This window comes from Erinaceus europaeus, chromosome 17 (genome assembly GCF_950295315.1).
Source record: "Erinaceus europaeus chromosome 17, mEriEur2.1, whole genome shotgun sequence".
Lineage (NCBI taxonomy): Eukaryota > Metazoa > Chordata > Mammalia > Eulipotyphla > Erinaceidae > Erinaceus > Erinaceus europaeus.
The window spans coordinates 66,661,908-66,678,461 of NC_080178.1; the positions used below are offsets into that span (position 1 = coordinate 66,661,908).

The 16,554-nt window shown below is 45.5% G+C and overlaps 2 protein-coding genes across 2 annotated transcripts; both read right to left on the reverse strand.

Annotated features, from left to right (window-relative positions):
- Window positions 1-343: 343 nt before the first annotated feature.
- On the reverse strand, window positions 344-1,342 carry LOC103122886 (olfactory receptor 52D1-like). Its single transcript, XM_007533502.2, has one exon. It carries the CDS (start codon window positions 1,340-1,342, stop codon window positions 344-346), a length of 999 nt encoding a protein of 332 aa, XP_007533564.1.
- An 11,524-nt stretch (window positions 1,343-12,866) lies between these two features.
- LOC103122822 (olfactory receptor 52H1) lies at window positions 12,867-13,814 on the reverse strand. Its single transcript, XM_007533442.1, has one exon. It carries the CDS (start codon window positions 13,812-13,814, stop codon window positions 12,867-12,869), a length of 948 nt encoding a protein of 315 aa, XP_007533504.1.
- Between the last annotated feature and the right edge of the window lie 2,740 nt (window positions 13,815-16,554).

A 16,554-nucleotide genomic window follows, 5' to 3' on the forward strand; every position in this document is an offset into this window, starting at 1 on the left:
GATGAGCTCCTGACCCCACCCTCACCCCCACCCCACTGCCAGGCTGGCCCCTGAGGCCTCCTAGTCTTTCATTGTCCAGGCCCACCCTCTTCTATCTGCCAGGGATTCATCTAAGGAGGTGAATATGGAGTCTGGAAGGGGCAAAGATAGTCCAGGAATGGTAGGTCCGGAAAGAGATCAGTTCAGGGTACATTCTGCCCATGTGGAGGGAAGCTGGCTGGGCAGGCAAGACCACCTTAGCGTCTGAAGTTAGAGCAGGGGTACACAGCTCCTGTGACACTGCTGAGCAATCTGGGAGCACATGCTGGAGAATGCAGATGCCTCATTCCTTCCTGCTGGAGGGTCACTCAGGGCCCACATCCCTCGCTGGCCCTACCCAGCACAGCCGCAGCAGGTGCCTGAGCCTCTGGGCAATCTGTTGGGTGCGAACCCCATAGACCACAGGGTTGAGGGCGGGAGGCACCACCACATAAAGGTTCGCCAGCAGGATGTGGATGTGACTTGGGACCGTCTGGCGGCCGAAACGGTGAGCCAGGAAGGAAAAGAGGGCAGGAGTGTAGAAGAGAGTGATGACGCTGGCGTGGGCCCCGCAGGTGCCTAGGGCCTTGTGGCGGGCACCATGAGAGGGCAGGCGACAGATGGCCCGGAGGATGAGGGCATAGGAAGCACCGATGAGCCCCAGGTCCAGGACTGGGGAAAGCAGCGTGGTGGCCAGCCCGTACCAGATGTTGGGCCGTGTGTCTCCACAGGCCAGCCGGGCTACCCCCATGTGCTCGCAGTAGGTGTGGGGCAGTGCCCGCTGCCCACAGTATGGCAGTCTCTGGAGTAGAGCTATGGGGGGAATCATGACACAGGTGCCTCTGGTCACAGCTGCTACCGCCACCATGCCCACCACACGTTGGGTCAGCAGGGCTCCATAACGCAGCGGCTGGCAAATGGCCACATAGCGGTCCACCGCCATGGCCAACAGCACAGAGGACTCAGCAATGAAGGCCACATGGGCAACAAAGAGCTGGGCAAGACAGGCCCCAAAGGAGATCTCCCCTGATAGGCCCCAGAGAACTGCCAGAGCTTTGGGCACTATGGATGTGGACAGAACCAAGTCCATGAACGCCAGGAGCCCCAGAAGCTGGTACATAGGTGCCTGAAGGGCCTTGTCCACCACCACCAGCCCCAGCAGGAGGGCATTTCCTGCCAATGCTGCCATGTACAGCAGGCACACGGGGACAGAGATCCAGGCATGCAAGGCCTCCAGTCCTGGGACTCCCAGCAAGATGAAGGGCCCAGGCCCTGACATGGGTTCAGTCTGGTTGAGAACAGAGAATGTAGGATCCAGCCTCATCTCCAGGTTCCACTTGGTTCAGCCCTGCAGGGGATAAGTAGGGTCTGTGGGGGGCAGCCACCTGGCTTACAGAGAATTTATTGTGTTTATTTACTGCCCACTGCCACCTTGTATCTACATAACTCCATGGCTCCCTGTTGTTTAAATTCAGAGGCTCCAGCTGGCTTGGCTAGCTTCACGGGCGGGCAACAGAGACTCGAGGACACACGGCTGGGCAGGGAAGCTGTATTTCTTTATTCAGAAACAACGATTCATAAACTAACCCAAACTAATCACCAAACAAAACTCTCCTGCCTCCTTCTCACATGGCGGCGCCAAGAACTCTGGAACTCTGGAACTCTCTCGGGGTTCCTTGGGGCGGGGACAAGCGGGCCCGCGAAACTAGCAGGACTGAACCAATTTTCTTGGCAGGGGGAGAGCTAGAACAACCCAATGTAAAGCATACAACAGCTCCCAGTGACTTTTTCCTCTTCCAACTTCAGAGGCAGGGAAGAATAAAAGGAAACAGAAAGAGAGTCACTACAGCACCACTCCACCATTCACGGACTTCCCCTTGCAGCAGGTATGGTGCTCCCATACGGTGCCAGGGGCTCAGACCCAGTCCCTGCGCAAGGCAAAGTGTGCACTCTGCCCAATGAGCTAAGACCCAGCCCCATACAGCAATTTGTACATAGTGGTAGATGAGGACCGAGGTTTTTTACATTTATTTATTTATTTATTCTTGTTTGTTGTCCTTGTTGTTTTATTGTTGTAGTTATTATTGATGTTGTTGTTGGATAGGTCAGAGAGAAATGGAGAGAGGAGGGGAAGACAGAGAGGGGGAGAGAAAGATAGACATCTGCAGACCTGCTTCATGGCCTATGAAGTGACTCCCCTGCAGGTGGGGAGCCGGGGGTGTGAACCAGGATCCTTACGCCAGTCCTTGAGCTTTGTGCCATGTGCGCTTAAACTCCCGACGATGGAGGTTTAAGCTGGCTGAGAATCAGCTTTATATTGGGAACTCTCCCGGGGAATTGGCATATGCTGACTCATGAATTCATCTGTGGGTTTGCTAAGGCACCCCACGTGATGACTCAAGAAGCTGGGGACAGTGGCACCACCAGCTTAAGCTCACATATTACCAAGCTCAAGAACCTGGGTTCAAGCCCTCATTCCCCTCCCTGCCTGCAAGGTAGACGCCTCATGGGAGATGAAGCATGTCTGCAGGATCTATCTTTCTCTCTCCTCTCAACTTCCCCCACCCCTCTCAACTTCTCTCTTTCCTGTCAAATTAAAAAGAAAGAAAGAATGAGAGAAAGGAAGAAAGAAAGAAAGAAAGAAAGAAAGAAAGAAAGAAAGAAAGAAAGAAGAAAGAAAGAGAGAATGGACCACTGGGGAGCAGTGGATTTGTTAGTGCCAGCACCAAGCCTCAGCAATAACCCTAGTGTCAATAAGGAAAATAAAAGTAAAAAAGGAAAGAAGGAAGGAAGGAAGAAGGACAGAAAGACAAAGAAAGGAAGGCAGGGAGGAATGAAGGCTGGATGGATAGAGGGGAAAGAGAAAGAAAGTAAAAAGAACGAAAGAAAAAAAGAAACTTGATTTTTGAACAATTAAGAGATTTACTGCAGGTGACATACCTAGGGAACAGAAGAAGCAGGATTTGAATCAAAACTCATCAGACTAAAGATTCTATTCTTCTGATCTTCTCTGGATGGCATATCCCCTTATCAGACCTGGCACATGGGGTACAGGAGTGTGTCTTTCCTAGTCAGCTGTCCCAGAAGTCACGTGCTTTATCTATGTCATATCTCACCATCATAGGGTAGCCTAGTGCTCTCTCTGCCCTTGGGAAGATGTAAGTAAGAAAGGAGGAGGAAGTGGTTTGTTCCCACTCCATCCACTAACATCTCAGACAAAGCACCTCTTTCTTCATCCATTTCCAGAAGTCACTGTCCAGTCATGACTAGTCTAGTGCTTTTTCATGCCCTCTAATATCCCTTCTTCCAGCTCTAAGCCACTTTAACCCTCTGTACCTTTGCCATAGAACTTAATTCCTCTGACTACTGTAAAATCCGCTTTGCAGTTCTTTCTTCTGTCCTTGGGCTGTGGGAAGGAGGATGCTGTGGACCCCCATAGGACTCAGTCTGGAAAGGTTCGGAGGTTCAGATCCTACTAGGACATGGATGTTAGGCTAGAGTGGAAGGGGCGAGGGATAAATGTCAGAATGAAGCAGTCTGTTTGCTCCAGGCTTCTCTTCTCCCCAGGGGCCCTCCCACCTCCCTTCACATTGACTCCTGCAGAGCAGAGCGAGGCTTGCCCTTCCCACATGGAAGGCTTATTGACTTGGAAACCAGTGCTCCCTTCTGAAGGGCGAAGCTCTGCTGATTCATGGGACATGCCCTGTCCCTTTCACAATAAGGGCCCTGTGGGCTCCTCTGGGCCCTGAGAACATTCTGTCAGTACCCACAGGACAGGCCCAGTCAGCTCTGTTAAGACCTGGAAACATCTTTCTCAAACCCACAGGGCAGGCACAGCCCACACCCAGACAGGACTCCTGTAACTAAGTCCTGCACTCAAAATTGTGAGCCCTTCTCGAACACTTGGTCTTCAAAAGGTTTCAAGGACAACAGCCCATTTCCCATCAATCCTCCACTCATGTTTTTGTTCTTTCCATCCCCTCCCTCAGAGACTAAGTGAAGGGGAGGAGGAGGAAGCTAAAGTCTCGGACCACCCTCCAGCCTCAGCCCCTACATGTGCCCTGTCCTCCTCCGCAGCAGGCCCCACCTCTGCTCCCAACTGCTCACTCTGCAGCAGACCCCACCTCTGCTCCCATCTGCTCACTTCACTCTCCTTGCCCCTATGTTCCATCGCTGGGGAGCCAGAGACGACCTGAACTGCCCCTGCGGCTCCAGACAGACTATGACCCACATAGTCAACGACTGCCACCTCTCCAGATTCAAAGGAGGTCTCGAAACTTTACATCAGGCTCAACCTGACGCTGTTGACTGGCTACGGAAGAAGGGCAAACGCTAGAAGAAGAACTCTCCTTGTCTGTCTAGTCCCTGGTCTCAATGCCAGGCCTCACACAGCTCAGTCTCCTCTGAAGAGCAGGAGGGCAGACAGGGGCACATGGAGAGAGATAAATCAGCTAGAATAGAGCTGCTCCCTGGGCCCAGGCACAAGACCATGTCTTAAAAGTGGATGGGAATCCTGGAGGGGGGGGGCATATCTGTGGTGGCTGTGCATCGATCGCAAAGGTGTCGCACTGTCCTGATATAAGATTAAGGATGAATCAATTGTCGAACCATGATTTAGACAGAGTATGTGGCTGCAGTCCTAGTTTTAGAGAAATTAGAAGTGAGAGGGAAGCATGTTATTTTTTTTTTCTTGTTCCTGTTCATAACACTTTCAACACATTAGTTAAGTTTGAGAGTAGACTTAGAACCATATTACCTAGATTGGAATCCTAGTTCTGCTTATGCAAGCTATATGACTTTGAACAGGATACTCAATTTCTCCATGCCTCAACAGTCTTATTTTAAAACAAGGAATAATAATGAACACAGCTACTTCACAGAACTATTGTAATACTGAAAAATAGGTGTGCAAAACAACCAGATTGGGTACATAATATATGAAATAACATGAAATCCCAGCACATTTAAGTTAAATAGGTCTGTTGTCATTATCCACAGCACTTGCATTACTTACGCAATCTATCCTGCTCCAGTCTATTTCCCCTACCTTACTAGTTCTCAGTTTCATAATCTAACCAACAGCCTGTTAATAAATATTTTGAAAAAGCAGTTGAGCTGATCTCGGAATACAGAAGAGTGGAATGGTCCTGAGTTTGAAAAAAAAAAAAAAGTATAGGGAGTCGGGCGGTAGCACAGCAGGTTAAGCACAGGTGGTACAAAGCACAAGAACTGGTGTAAGGATCCAGGTTCCAGGCCCTGGTTCGAGCCCCCGGCTCCCCACCTGCAGGGGAGTCACTTCACAGGTGGTGAAACAGGTCTGCAGGTATCTGTCTTTCTCTCCCCCTCTCTGTCTTCCCCTCCTCTCTCTATTTCTCTCTGTCCTATCCAACAACAATGACAACAATAAAACAACAAGGGCAACAAAAGAGAATAAATAAATATTTAAAAAACAGTATAAAGTGGAATGAATAATGTGGATCAGATCTGATTAGAGCAAAGAATGTATCTCCTTTGAAAGTAGACATTCGCTACCTAGAAATTTAGAGAGTTTAAGTGAAACAACTTGGTAGATGGGCCAGGAATGTAGATAAAATGACTCTTTTACATGGACTAGAATATTCTTTTTCACTGTAAAATAAAATCATAAAGGTAATTCTTTGGGAAAAAAAGGAAGAAAGAGAAAGAAAGAAAGGAGAGAGAAAGAAAGAAAGAAAGAAAGAAAGAAAGAAAGAAAGAAAGAAAAAGAAAGGGGAGGGAAGGGGAGGGGAGGGAAGGGAAGGGAAGGGAAGGGAAGGGAAGGGAAGGGAAGGGAAGGGAAGGGAAGGGAAGGGAAGGGAAGGGAAGGGATGGGCCAGGTGGTGGCACACCTGGTTGAGCGAAACATGTTACAATGATCAAGGATCCAGGTTCAAGTCCCTGGTCCCTACCTGCAAAGGAAAGCTTAGTGAGCTGTGAAGCAGGGCTGCAGGTGTCTCTCTGTCTCTCTCCCTCTTTATTTCCCCCTCTCCTCTTGATTTCTGGATGTCTGTATCCAATAAATAAATAAATAAAGATAATTATTTAAAAAGAAGGAGAGAAAGGAAATAAGGGAAGGGAGGGGAGGGGAGAGGAAGGAAGGGAAGGGAAGGGAAGGGAAGGGAAGGGAAGGGAAGGGAAGGGAAGGGAAGGGAAGGGAAGGGAATAGTTATGAGAAATGGAAGTTGAGTATCTAAAAAAATAATGGGAAATTTTATTGTTCAAGCCCTTCAGACCTCCTTGCCCCCAGCCTCTATATTTCACCATTATTTTGGTCCAGGAATGGTAGGAGAGAGAAAAAAAAATAGTGATGCGTTAATCTCAGCTCTCCTTCACCACATCCTCCCTCCCCTTTTCATCCAGAGTTGCTCTCTCAGGAAAAAAAAAAAAAAAAAAAGTCTACAAACTCATTTCCATCAGGCCAAGGAGTCTTTCTGGACCATCACTTTGTGTTTCGGCAGTCTTAGTAAGACTTTCACTTTTAGTTCAATATGAATTAAATCCGGGGAGGGGGGCATAGGAAAAAAAAAAAAGATCTCTGAAACTCTGTCTAGGCTGTGACTGATCTTGGTTGGTGAGTTCTGTTGTTGAAGGGACAGAAATCTCTCACCTCTGTTGTGGAGATTGGATTAAAGATGAGGCATGGACATCTAGCTTTTCCCTGCTGCTCAGCTGGTTCATTCAGCAGTCGGTGCACCAGGGAGCTGAGAGACTTCAAGGTTGCTTCTTCAGTAGGCTGGGGAGAGAACGGGTGTGGTGAGAAGATTTATGCGTCTCTTCTCTGATCCCCCTTCTCCCCCCAGGGGCACATGATCCTAAACCCTTGTGGGATTGAGAACCTGCTAAGTCTCAGCTGTGGAGTGTTAATAAGGAATTCATCATTATCATTATTAGTATTATTGCCCTTGTACAAAATTCCTGAGGAAGAGGCTGTGCAGATTAGATTAGCGTGCATAAAACTCCCAATGTCCGAAGTTCTGTCCCCAGCACCACTATAAATCATAGCTGACAAGTGCCCTGGTAAAAAATGTGAAAACAGGGGCTAGACGGTGGCACACCTAGTTGAGCGCACATGTTACAATGTGTAAGGACCTGGGTTCGAGTCCTCGGTCCCCACCAGCAGGGGGAAAGCTTTGTGAGTGGTGAAGTCTTGCTATAGGTGTCTGTCTTTCTCCCTCTCTATTTCCCCCTTCCTTCTCAGTTTCTGGCTGTCTCTGTCCAATAAATAAGTAAAAATTTTTTAAAAGGTTTAAAAAATCTTTTAAAAATATGTAAAAAAAAAATTACACCAAACAGGTGTTTTATTAGTTCAAGAGAATCCATATATTACTCAGTTTCTGTGACTTGGACAGTATCAACGTGAGGGTAAATTGTGGCTATTTGAGCTGCCTCTAAGATTCACCTGGAGGTAGATTTTAGGATTTTGTTTGTTTATTATTTTTATTTATTGGACAGAGACAGTCATAACTTAATAGGGAAGGGGGAGATTGAGAAGGAGAGAGACAAAGACACCTGCAGCCCTGCTTCACCACTCACAAAGCTTTCCTGCTACAGATGGGGCCTGAGGCTTGAGCCAGGGTCCTTGCATGTGTGCTCAACCAGGTACACCCCTTAGTGAGGTTTTTTTAGTGTCACAATAACTTCTCAAAAAAATTCATCCTCTTCTGTTTGGAGGTTCATGACAGAGTATGGAAATAACTGAGGCTTTGTAATAGCTCATCTGCATATTTCTTTTGAGTCTCTAGTGTGAATAGATTTGTGTGTGTGCTTACACTGTCACAGAAAAAAAACTCACAATTAAAAAAATATTGTTTTCAAATAGCATTGTCATCAATTCAACCTTGTTTAAACTAATAAGAACTAAATTCATTGAATATTTTAAATATTGATGTATACTATCTCCTTCAAAGTTTATTAGCTATTACTATGAGGATTCACTATTTCATTCATAATTGTATGTTTAACGGTAGTCACGAGTGACAAAATCTCACAAATGTGTTTTCTCTATTAATTACAGAACTGTCGCACTTTCAAAAGACAGAAGTTATAACTTCCGTATTCCCCCCCCCCCACATTTGTTCTAGTCATACTGTTGTAATATGCATCATGTCTTTGGAACATAATCAAGAATTAGACTTAAATATTTTGCTTATTTTTTGAGTAGTTTATTATGAAGGTTTTAACGTTGTCTTTGGACATTTGAAGAAATTATCCTTTCTCATTGATAGTTGAAAAGGATTCATCTAGAAGCTTTTCTCTGCATCGGTCCATACATATGTACGTCTACACTTGTGATTCAGCAGTTTCTTCTGTGGACAAGTTAGCCAGTGCAATTGTTCTGTGAATTCTGACTCATTCTTAGATGTGTTCTGGCAAGTTTAGACTTGAAAAGTAAGAAATAAAAAGATCTAAGGGTAGGGGACCGGGCGGTAGTGCAGTGGGTTAAGTGCACACTGGCTCAAAGTGCGCCGACTGGCATAAGGATCCCAGTTCAAGCCCCTGGATCCCCACCTGCAGGAGTTCGCTTCACAAATGGTGAAGCAGGTCTGCAGGTGTCTATCTTTCTCTCCTACCCTCTGTCTTTCCGTCCTCTCTATTTCTCTCTGTCCTATCCAACAACAATGACAGTAATAACAACAACGATAAAACAAGGGCAACAAAAGGGAAAAAATATCCTCCAGGAACAGTGGATTCACAGTGCAGGCACCAAGCACATTGATCAACCTGGAGACCAAAAAAAAAAAAAATCTAAAGGTAGTGCATTGTTGAGTAATGTTCATGGTTTCCTACAATCTGTCTGCTTCTTATTCCTATTAGATAATGTGTGATTAACTACTAGTTTTAAAGTAACAACAAAGCACCAAGCTCTGGGACAGTTTATAAATACCTACTGACAATCCAACCAGTGTCCTATATCCACTGAAGATTGGTTTATTAGGGCTCATGGTTCTCTCTACCAACCTCTAAGATCACTTTGAGTTGTACCACTCTTCTTCCAGACTTGGAGATGTTGGCAGTACATGATACATGATCCCCTCCATAGCAGAGGTCATCCTAAAGGTTGGCAGGCAGGAGGTGTTCCCCTTATTCTTGAATCTGAACATCTTTGTTCCAGACAACCACAGAAATGGAGTCTTTCAGGAAGCTTTATTTGACACAAAGGAATGGCTCATTGTGCTTTCTTTTGACACTTTGGTGGTGGGTGAGGTGTGCTGACACCTCTCTTAGGGAGAGGGAAACTATACCCTTTTGACAACAGTCTTACAAATCAGCATTTCCTCATGAATTGAATTCGATTTTTTTTTTAAAAGTTTACTTATCCCAAAATAGGCACCTTGCAGAACTGCCCTTAGAGTTAATCTTGCCAGAACTCTCTCCAAGAGAGAATTTAAGGGTTTGTTAAGGGTCTCTAGAAGACTAGATTTTAAGTGAATACCAATGCGTATTTATATAATATTAGTAACAATGTTTATATAAATTAGCAGCTAGACAAATAAATGGAATTTCTCCTTGTGGCCTTAAATTGGGACACTTACATATATGCTAGCTTTAGAAACAGAGCTCCTCAGGAAGTGACAAAGGAAAAGATGTTACGCTTTATTGTTGGTACCTCTTGGCATCTAGGAGTCCTCAAACCTCCAAGAGGACTTTGTTCACGTTCAGAATGGCAGACGCAGTGACATCCTCACTTAACGCTTCTGCATCTCCACCAGGGGGCATTACTGCCACTCTCAAAGCTTAACAAAGCTGAACCAGATAGGCTGCCTGATTATGTGACAATACCCTGCACCTAGAGCCGAGGCTTTTGGTGGTGTCCACAGGCACTGCCTTCCCTGTTCATGGGACACCTGATCAGTGCCCTTCTCCAACCCTCTCCTCCTTGTGAAAATGTCCAGTGTACTTTCTGCTAGCTCCAACTAATGTAAAAAAAAAAAAAAAAGAAAAGAAAATTCAGAATTGGGCTGAGGGAGATAGCTTAATGGTTCTGCAAAAGACTCTTATGCCTGAAGCTCTGAAGTCCCAGGTTCAATCCCCAGCACCACCCTAAGCCAGAGCTGAGCAGTGCTCTGGTCTGTTGGTCTTTGTCTCTGTCTCTCTCTTTCTTTCCCTCTCCCCCCTCTCTATATATGTATTTAAAATAAAGAAAAGAAAAAAAAGAAGAAAAAAGTTTACTTATGTTGTTTTCTAGACAGGATATCCCAAGTACTGCAATCCAATATCACCTAAATTAGATACAGATGCAAATTCTGCCTTACAAAAGGGGAACTAGAATTTCCACTCATAAGAGTCTTTATCAATCTGCAGTAGGAGGCATAGAGTTCCAGGTCAATCAGTATGACAGCAGCCTCCAGATCCTGCTGGTAGTTCTGTTATACCAGCAGGGGGACATAGCTCAAGGACAGAGGAGAAGGTCTGGTAGAGGCAGGATAAAGAGGTAACAGACCTCTGGCTCACAGAGGTCTCTCCAGGGTAGGAGAACAGCTTTCAGGTTTCAACATTAACTTCTTCCTTGGTCCATAATAAAGACTTGCACTCTCTCCACCGGTAGGGGAAAGCAGTGGTGAAGCAGTGTTGCAGGCTTCTGTCTGTCTCTCTTTCTCTCTATCTCCCCCTTCCCTCTTGATTTCTGGCTATCTCTATCCAATAAATAAAGATTAAAAAAACCCTAAAAAGAAAAAGACTTTCACTCAATTTCTTTTTTTTTTTAATATTTATTTATTCCCTTTTGTTGCTCTGTTTTTTTTTGTTGTTGTTGTTGTTGTTGTTGTTGTTGTAGTTATTACTGTTGTTGGATAGGACAGAGAGAAATGAAGAGAGGAAGGGATGACAGAGGGGGAGAGAAAGATAGACACCTGCAGACCTGCTTCACCACCTGTGAAGCAACTCCCCTGCAGGTGGGGAGCCAGGGGCTGGAACCGGGATCCCTACTCCGGTCCTTGCGCTTTGCGCCACACACACTTAACCTGCTGCGCTACCGCCAGACTCCCCACTCAATTTCTTGATTACTTAACATTCACTTAGCCGACAAACACCTCTTATGCACTACTACACACGAGGGCCTGTTTCTGCTGTTTTCTAGAGATGGGTGAAGTGATCAGATTGAGTATTCACAACCTCATGGATTCATCATGATAAAAATTACTCGCTCTCCTATGATGTGTAACATACTATAATACGTAAATCTGAAAAAAATGTAATTCACTTATCTTATGAGAATCACCTTTAATTTTTTTTCTTTTCTTTTAATAGAGAAGGAGAGAGAATCAGAGAAGTTGAAACAGTGCCAGCACTGCTCCTCCACTTAGGAAGCTTCTCTCCTGCAGGTGGGGACCAGGTACTTGGACCCAGATATTCGTACTTGGTAATATGTACACTCTACTGGCTTCTCCACCATCAACTCCACGAATACCTTTTATTTCTTTATTTTTTTAATTTTTTTAATAATTTATTTCTTTATTTATTTCTTTATTTCTTTAATTAATGTTTTATATTCAACAGTAAATACAATAGTTTGTACATGCATAACATTCCCCATTAACATTCCCATTTAACAATACAACCCCCACTATGTCATTCATCATCTTTCACGGACCTGTATTCTCCCCACCCATCCACCCACCCCAGAGTCTTTTACTTTGGTGTAATACTCCAATTCCTTTTATTTCTTTAATCTCTTTTTTTCTTTTTGTTTTTATACAGAGAGCACAAAATGGAGAAGAAAGGGGAGGTAAAGAGAAAACAGCACTGTTTTACTATTTGTGAAGTATCTCCCTTTGGGTAGGAACTGAGGCTTAAGCCCAGGTCCTTGTGTGTGTTATAATATGTGTGGTCTATGGAGTGTACTTCTGCCAGCCACTCCCAAATATATGTTCAGTTAAAAGAAAATGCTAGTGGGTATATAGTTTTCATTAAAGCAGTTTGCAATCTTCGTAGAGCAATGATGAAGAATTGAAGCATTTTATTTTCCAGAAATGTCAGTCTATTTTTTTTCCAGGACTTAGAATTTATTTTTAACATGTGGACTGACTGAACTAAATTTACAAAGAAAACAAAAGCAAATTTTGGTTCAGTCTAATATACTATGATGAGATCTAACATACACTATCAGATTATGTCACTTGCAGGCTCCCTCTGGGTCCCCCTCCCCCCCGGCCAGCTGAGGCGAGGGTCAGAGCAGCCTCCTGGGAGTCCTGGGGTAGCTCCATGAGTTGAGGGCAAAGTGAGCAGAAAGACAAGGGAGTCAGCTCTGGGAAAGCCTCAGTGGGACAGTTCGTTTACTGAAAGAGAAACAAGTACATATACCCATTGCCCAGGCAGAAGGTCAAGGTAATCATTAACCCCAACACAATGCATAGCTGAATGTTGACCTACAAACTATTTGATCACAAGTGAAGAATTGCCATACAAGGTTTGATCACAAGCTTCACGATGCATATTTCCCCGGGGGTAAATTACAGGCATTTCAGAGGGAGGGGGAGGAGGAGGGGGCAGTTGAGCAAGAACATATGCGGTGGCTTTCAAGTTATGCCAAACACAATGTACAGTAATTCATGCCCTTTGTTTTAAGGGGAGAGGAGGGGCATGTGCAGAAAGGTAGCCCCATTCCGGAGAAGTCATCCATCATTAGTTCAGGTCAGGGGAACCTGCCCTTGTCCTGACCAGAAGGGAGAGCTGGGGATCAATTCGCTTGGACCTCATGGAAACAAAGGCCTGGACTTTTCAGGACAGCGGGCCCCACTCTCCAATAGTCACTAACATATCTAATCAAACAGACCATGTCAATCTAATATAGACAATGAGCTTGTGCTTTGCACACAGACCATCAGTATTCCTCACTGCGAAACCTTCGGGAACAGGAGAAGAATGACTTTGTCCCGGATCTGCTTTGTCTTGACTCCATACACAACAGGGTTGAGCGCAGGTGGGATGATCACGTAGAGGTTGGCAAACATGATGTGGAAAGTTTGAGGGACATTGTGTCCAAAGCGATGGGCAAGGATGGAGAAGAATGCCGGTATATAGAACATGAGGATGACACAGACATGGGAGCCACAGGTACCCAGGGCCTTCTGGCGGGCATCTCGAGAGGGGAGGTGAAAGACAACACAGAGGATAAGGGTGTAAGAGATGGCAATGAGAATCACATCTGAGATGACCGTCATGATGGGAACACCAAATCCATACCAGATGTTGATGGAGATGTCAGCACAGGCGAGCCGGGCCACACCTATGTGCTCACAGTACGTGTGGGGGATGACACGTGTGCCGCAGAAGGGTAAGCGGTTGACGAGGAAAACGCATGGGACAAAAACGCAGAAGCTTCGAAAGGAGATGCCCACAGCAATCTTGGCAATGGTCCTGGGGGTCAGAATGGTGGTGTATCTCAAGGGGGAGCAGATGGCCACATAGCGGTCAAACGCCATAGCCAACAGTATCGCTGAGTCCAAGACAAAGCTATAGTGCAGAAAGAACAGTTGAGTGAGACAGCCAGGAAAGCTGATGTTCTGGGGACCAAACCAGAAGATGGTAAGGGTTTTGGGGACACATGTAGTAGAGAGTATGAGGTCGGTGACAGCCAGCATGGAAAGGAAAAAGAACATAGGGGCATGAAGGCTGTGCTCTACTGCAATGAGGTAGAGAAGAAGACTGTTGCCCACAATGGCCAGAAGATAGATGAAACAGAAGGGAAGGCTGATCCAAACATGGTACTCCGCAAGTCCAGGTATGCCCAAAAGGGTGAAGGCACCTGCATGGTAGCTACTTAGATTGGATATGGCCATGGAGCTCTGATGAGTGGCTTCTGTGTCCTAAAAAAAAAGACCAGGTACATAGTATGAGGAAACTATATGGTAAGTTCTCCTCCATGCACTGATGGCCAGCCCTCCTTCCTTCCTATCTGCCAGGTGAGAGTCCCCTGTTACAGGTAAGAGGGATACTCATCTCTTCAACACTTGTGATATACTCTGAAGTCTTAAAGCAGCAGTAAATGCTCTTTTCATCAGTTTTCCCAGAGTTAATGTAATTTGTTTCTGCAGATATGTAGGACAGAGAAAAATAATTCAATCACATGTAGAGATTTTAAAAAAGAGGAGAAGGAGAATAGAAGGAGAAGAAGAAGGAGAAGAAGGAGAAGGAGAAGGAGAAGAAGGAGAAGAAGAAGGAGGAGGAGAAAAGAAAAAAGAAGAGGAAGAAAGAGAAGAAAGAGGAGGAGGAGGAGAATGTGATAATGTTGAAAATGGGACACAAGGGAGGAGCTGGTGGTTAAGCACCTGGCTAAGTGCACATGTTATAATGTGCAAGGACCTGGGTTTGAGCCCACGGTCCCCACCTGCAGGGGAAAAGCAATGCTGCAGGTGTCTTTGTCTCTCCCTCCCTTCTCTCTGTCTCTCCCTTCCCTCTCGATTTCTGGCTGTCTCTATCCAATAAATAAGTAAAGATAATTATTAAAAAGATTAAAAATTGACATTGGGACACAATAAGGAAAATTTGAAAATTCACAATTACAGGCTCTATCTGCTTTATGTCAGGTTCCCATAAAGTATCGTCTCATTTAATATAATATTTCCAGATATATTTTTTCCTTTCCTTGTTTTTAGAGGTGATTTATTCACTGAGGAGCCAGGGCCTTGCACATGTATGAGGGGGAGGGGGTAGGAGGAGGGAGGGGGAGGGGAGGGGCAAGGGAGGGTAAGGAGGGAGCAGGGAAGGGGAGGGAAGGGGAGGGAAGCTGAGCATTGCAACAATGTTGCAGCTCTTCCTACCCAATGTCTGGGCTCCAGTCTGGGCTGTGTGCATGTCAAGGTACATATCCTACCAGGTGATCTGTCTCTTCTGCCCTCAGTATCTTTAATAGACATTGAAACCGAGAGATAATGATTTTATCTCCAGTTGCCAGCAAAACCAAGACCACCAGATTTTACAACCAATATCCTTAATGCTGCCGATGCTCACCAGGGGACTGCCTCAACGCGTTGTTAGAAGCTACCAATAGAGACAAGGCAGCAGAATGTAGAGACTGGTAAATGGAAATATGTAACCTTGGAACCATAATCATCCAACATACCAGTGCTACTATCTCTGAGATCCTTGACACTATAGAACCTCAGAGTTTCACAGACCAGAATATTCTGTGAGACTAATGATGGTTGATGCTTCACCTTAGAGGGTAACTCCTCAATCGCTATCGAACAGGCCATGGCCGGTGCGCTGCTATGTTCCATCGCTGGGGAGCCAGAGACGACCCGAACTGCCCCTGCGGCTCCAGACAGACTATGACCCACATAGTCAACGACTGCCACCTCTCCAGATTCAAAGGAGGTCTTGAAACTTTACATCAGGCTCAACCTGACACTGTTGACTGGCTACGGAAAAAGGGCAAACGCTAGAAGGAGGGTAACTCGAGAAAATATATGCAATTTAATCCTTAATCCACTCAAATGTGCTTTTGAAAAACACAGAGGTGGGGGGCCAGGAGTTAGCTAAGCTAATAGACTACACACTTGACCTTGTATGAGGACCTGGGTTCAAGCTTCTGACACCACAGGGGAGCACCCTGCATAGGGCAAGCTTCACAAGCAGTAGAGCAAGGCATTGCTCTCTCTCTCTCTCTCTCTCTCTCTCTTCCTCCCTCCCTCCCTCCCTCAGCTTGAAAAAAATGTTAGTCAGAAGCAATCAAATAATAAAAGTGCAAAGCTCAGATGGCATAAAAATAAAAAGTACAGAAACGGGGTCCAGGGTTAACTCAGCCTGTTAGATACCATGCCTGACGCCTCAAAGATTTCAGGTTCAATATCTAAGACCACCTTATACCAGAGTTGAGTGACACTCTAGCCTCTCTCTCTCCCTCCCCTACCCCCATTCTTCTCCTTCTCCCTGTCCTTCTCCCTCTCCCTCTCCCTCTCCCCCTCCCTCTCCCTTTTCCTCTCTCCCCCTCCCTCTCCCTCTCCCTCTCTCTTTTCCTCTCTCCCCCTCCCTCTCCCTCTCCCTCTCCCCCTCCCTCTCCCTTTTCCTCTCTCCCCCTCCCTCTCCCTCTCCCTCTCCCTTTTCCTCTCTCCCTCTCCCTCTCCCTATTTTTCTCCCTCTCCCTCTGCATCTGCCTCTATTTCCCTTTCATAATAAATAATTAAATCTCTAAAAATAAAGAAAAATACTAAGGTGACCTCTAGTGGAAGAGTAGGGACTTTATATATTCCAAATTCTGGGTTGAGAGCAAATCAGGAACCCCCCCCCCACCAAGAAAAAGTTACTATTGTTTTAGAACAATCAATATATTGTACAAATCTAAAGTTCTTCGTATAAAAATCACTTCAGTAAAATTTTCAACACCCCTATGATGTCGATAAGAATGTTAAATAACACTTTATTTTAAAGATAAAGAAACTGGGTCAAGCAGAAATAAAATAAGACCAAGGACTATCCCAAAAGAAAATGGTGGGATAAAGAATAGGAAAGCTATCAGGGGAGGGGAGGGGATACTGAGTTCTGGTGGTGGGAACTGAGTGGAGTTGTCTCCCTCTTATC

Bases quoted from the DNA above. Each gene is read 5' to 3' on its own strand.
- LOC103122886 (XM_007533502.2), bottom strand. From the start codon at position 1,342: ATGAGGCTGGATCCTACATTCTCTGTTCTCAACCAGACTGAACCCATG.
- LOC103122822 (XM_007533442.1), bottom strand. From the start codon at position 13,814: ATGGCCATATCCAATCTAAGTAGCTACCATGCAGGTGCCTTCACCCTT.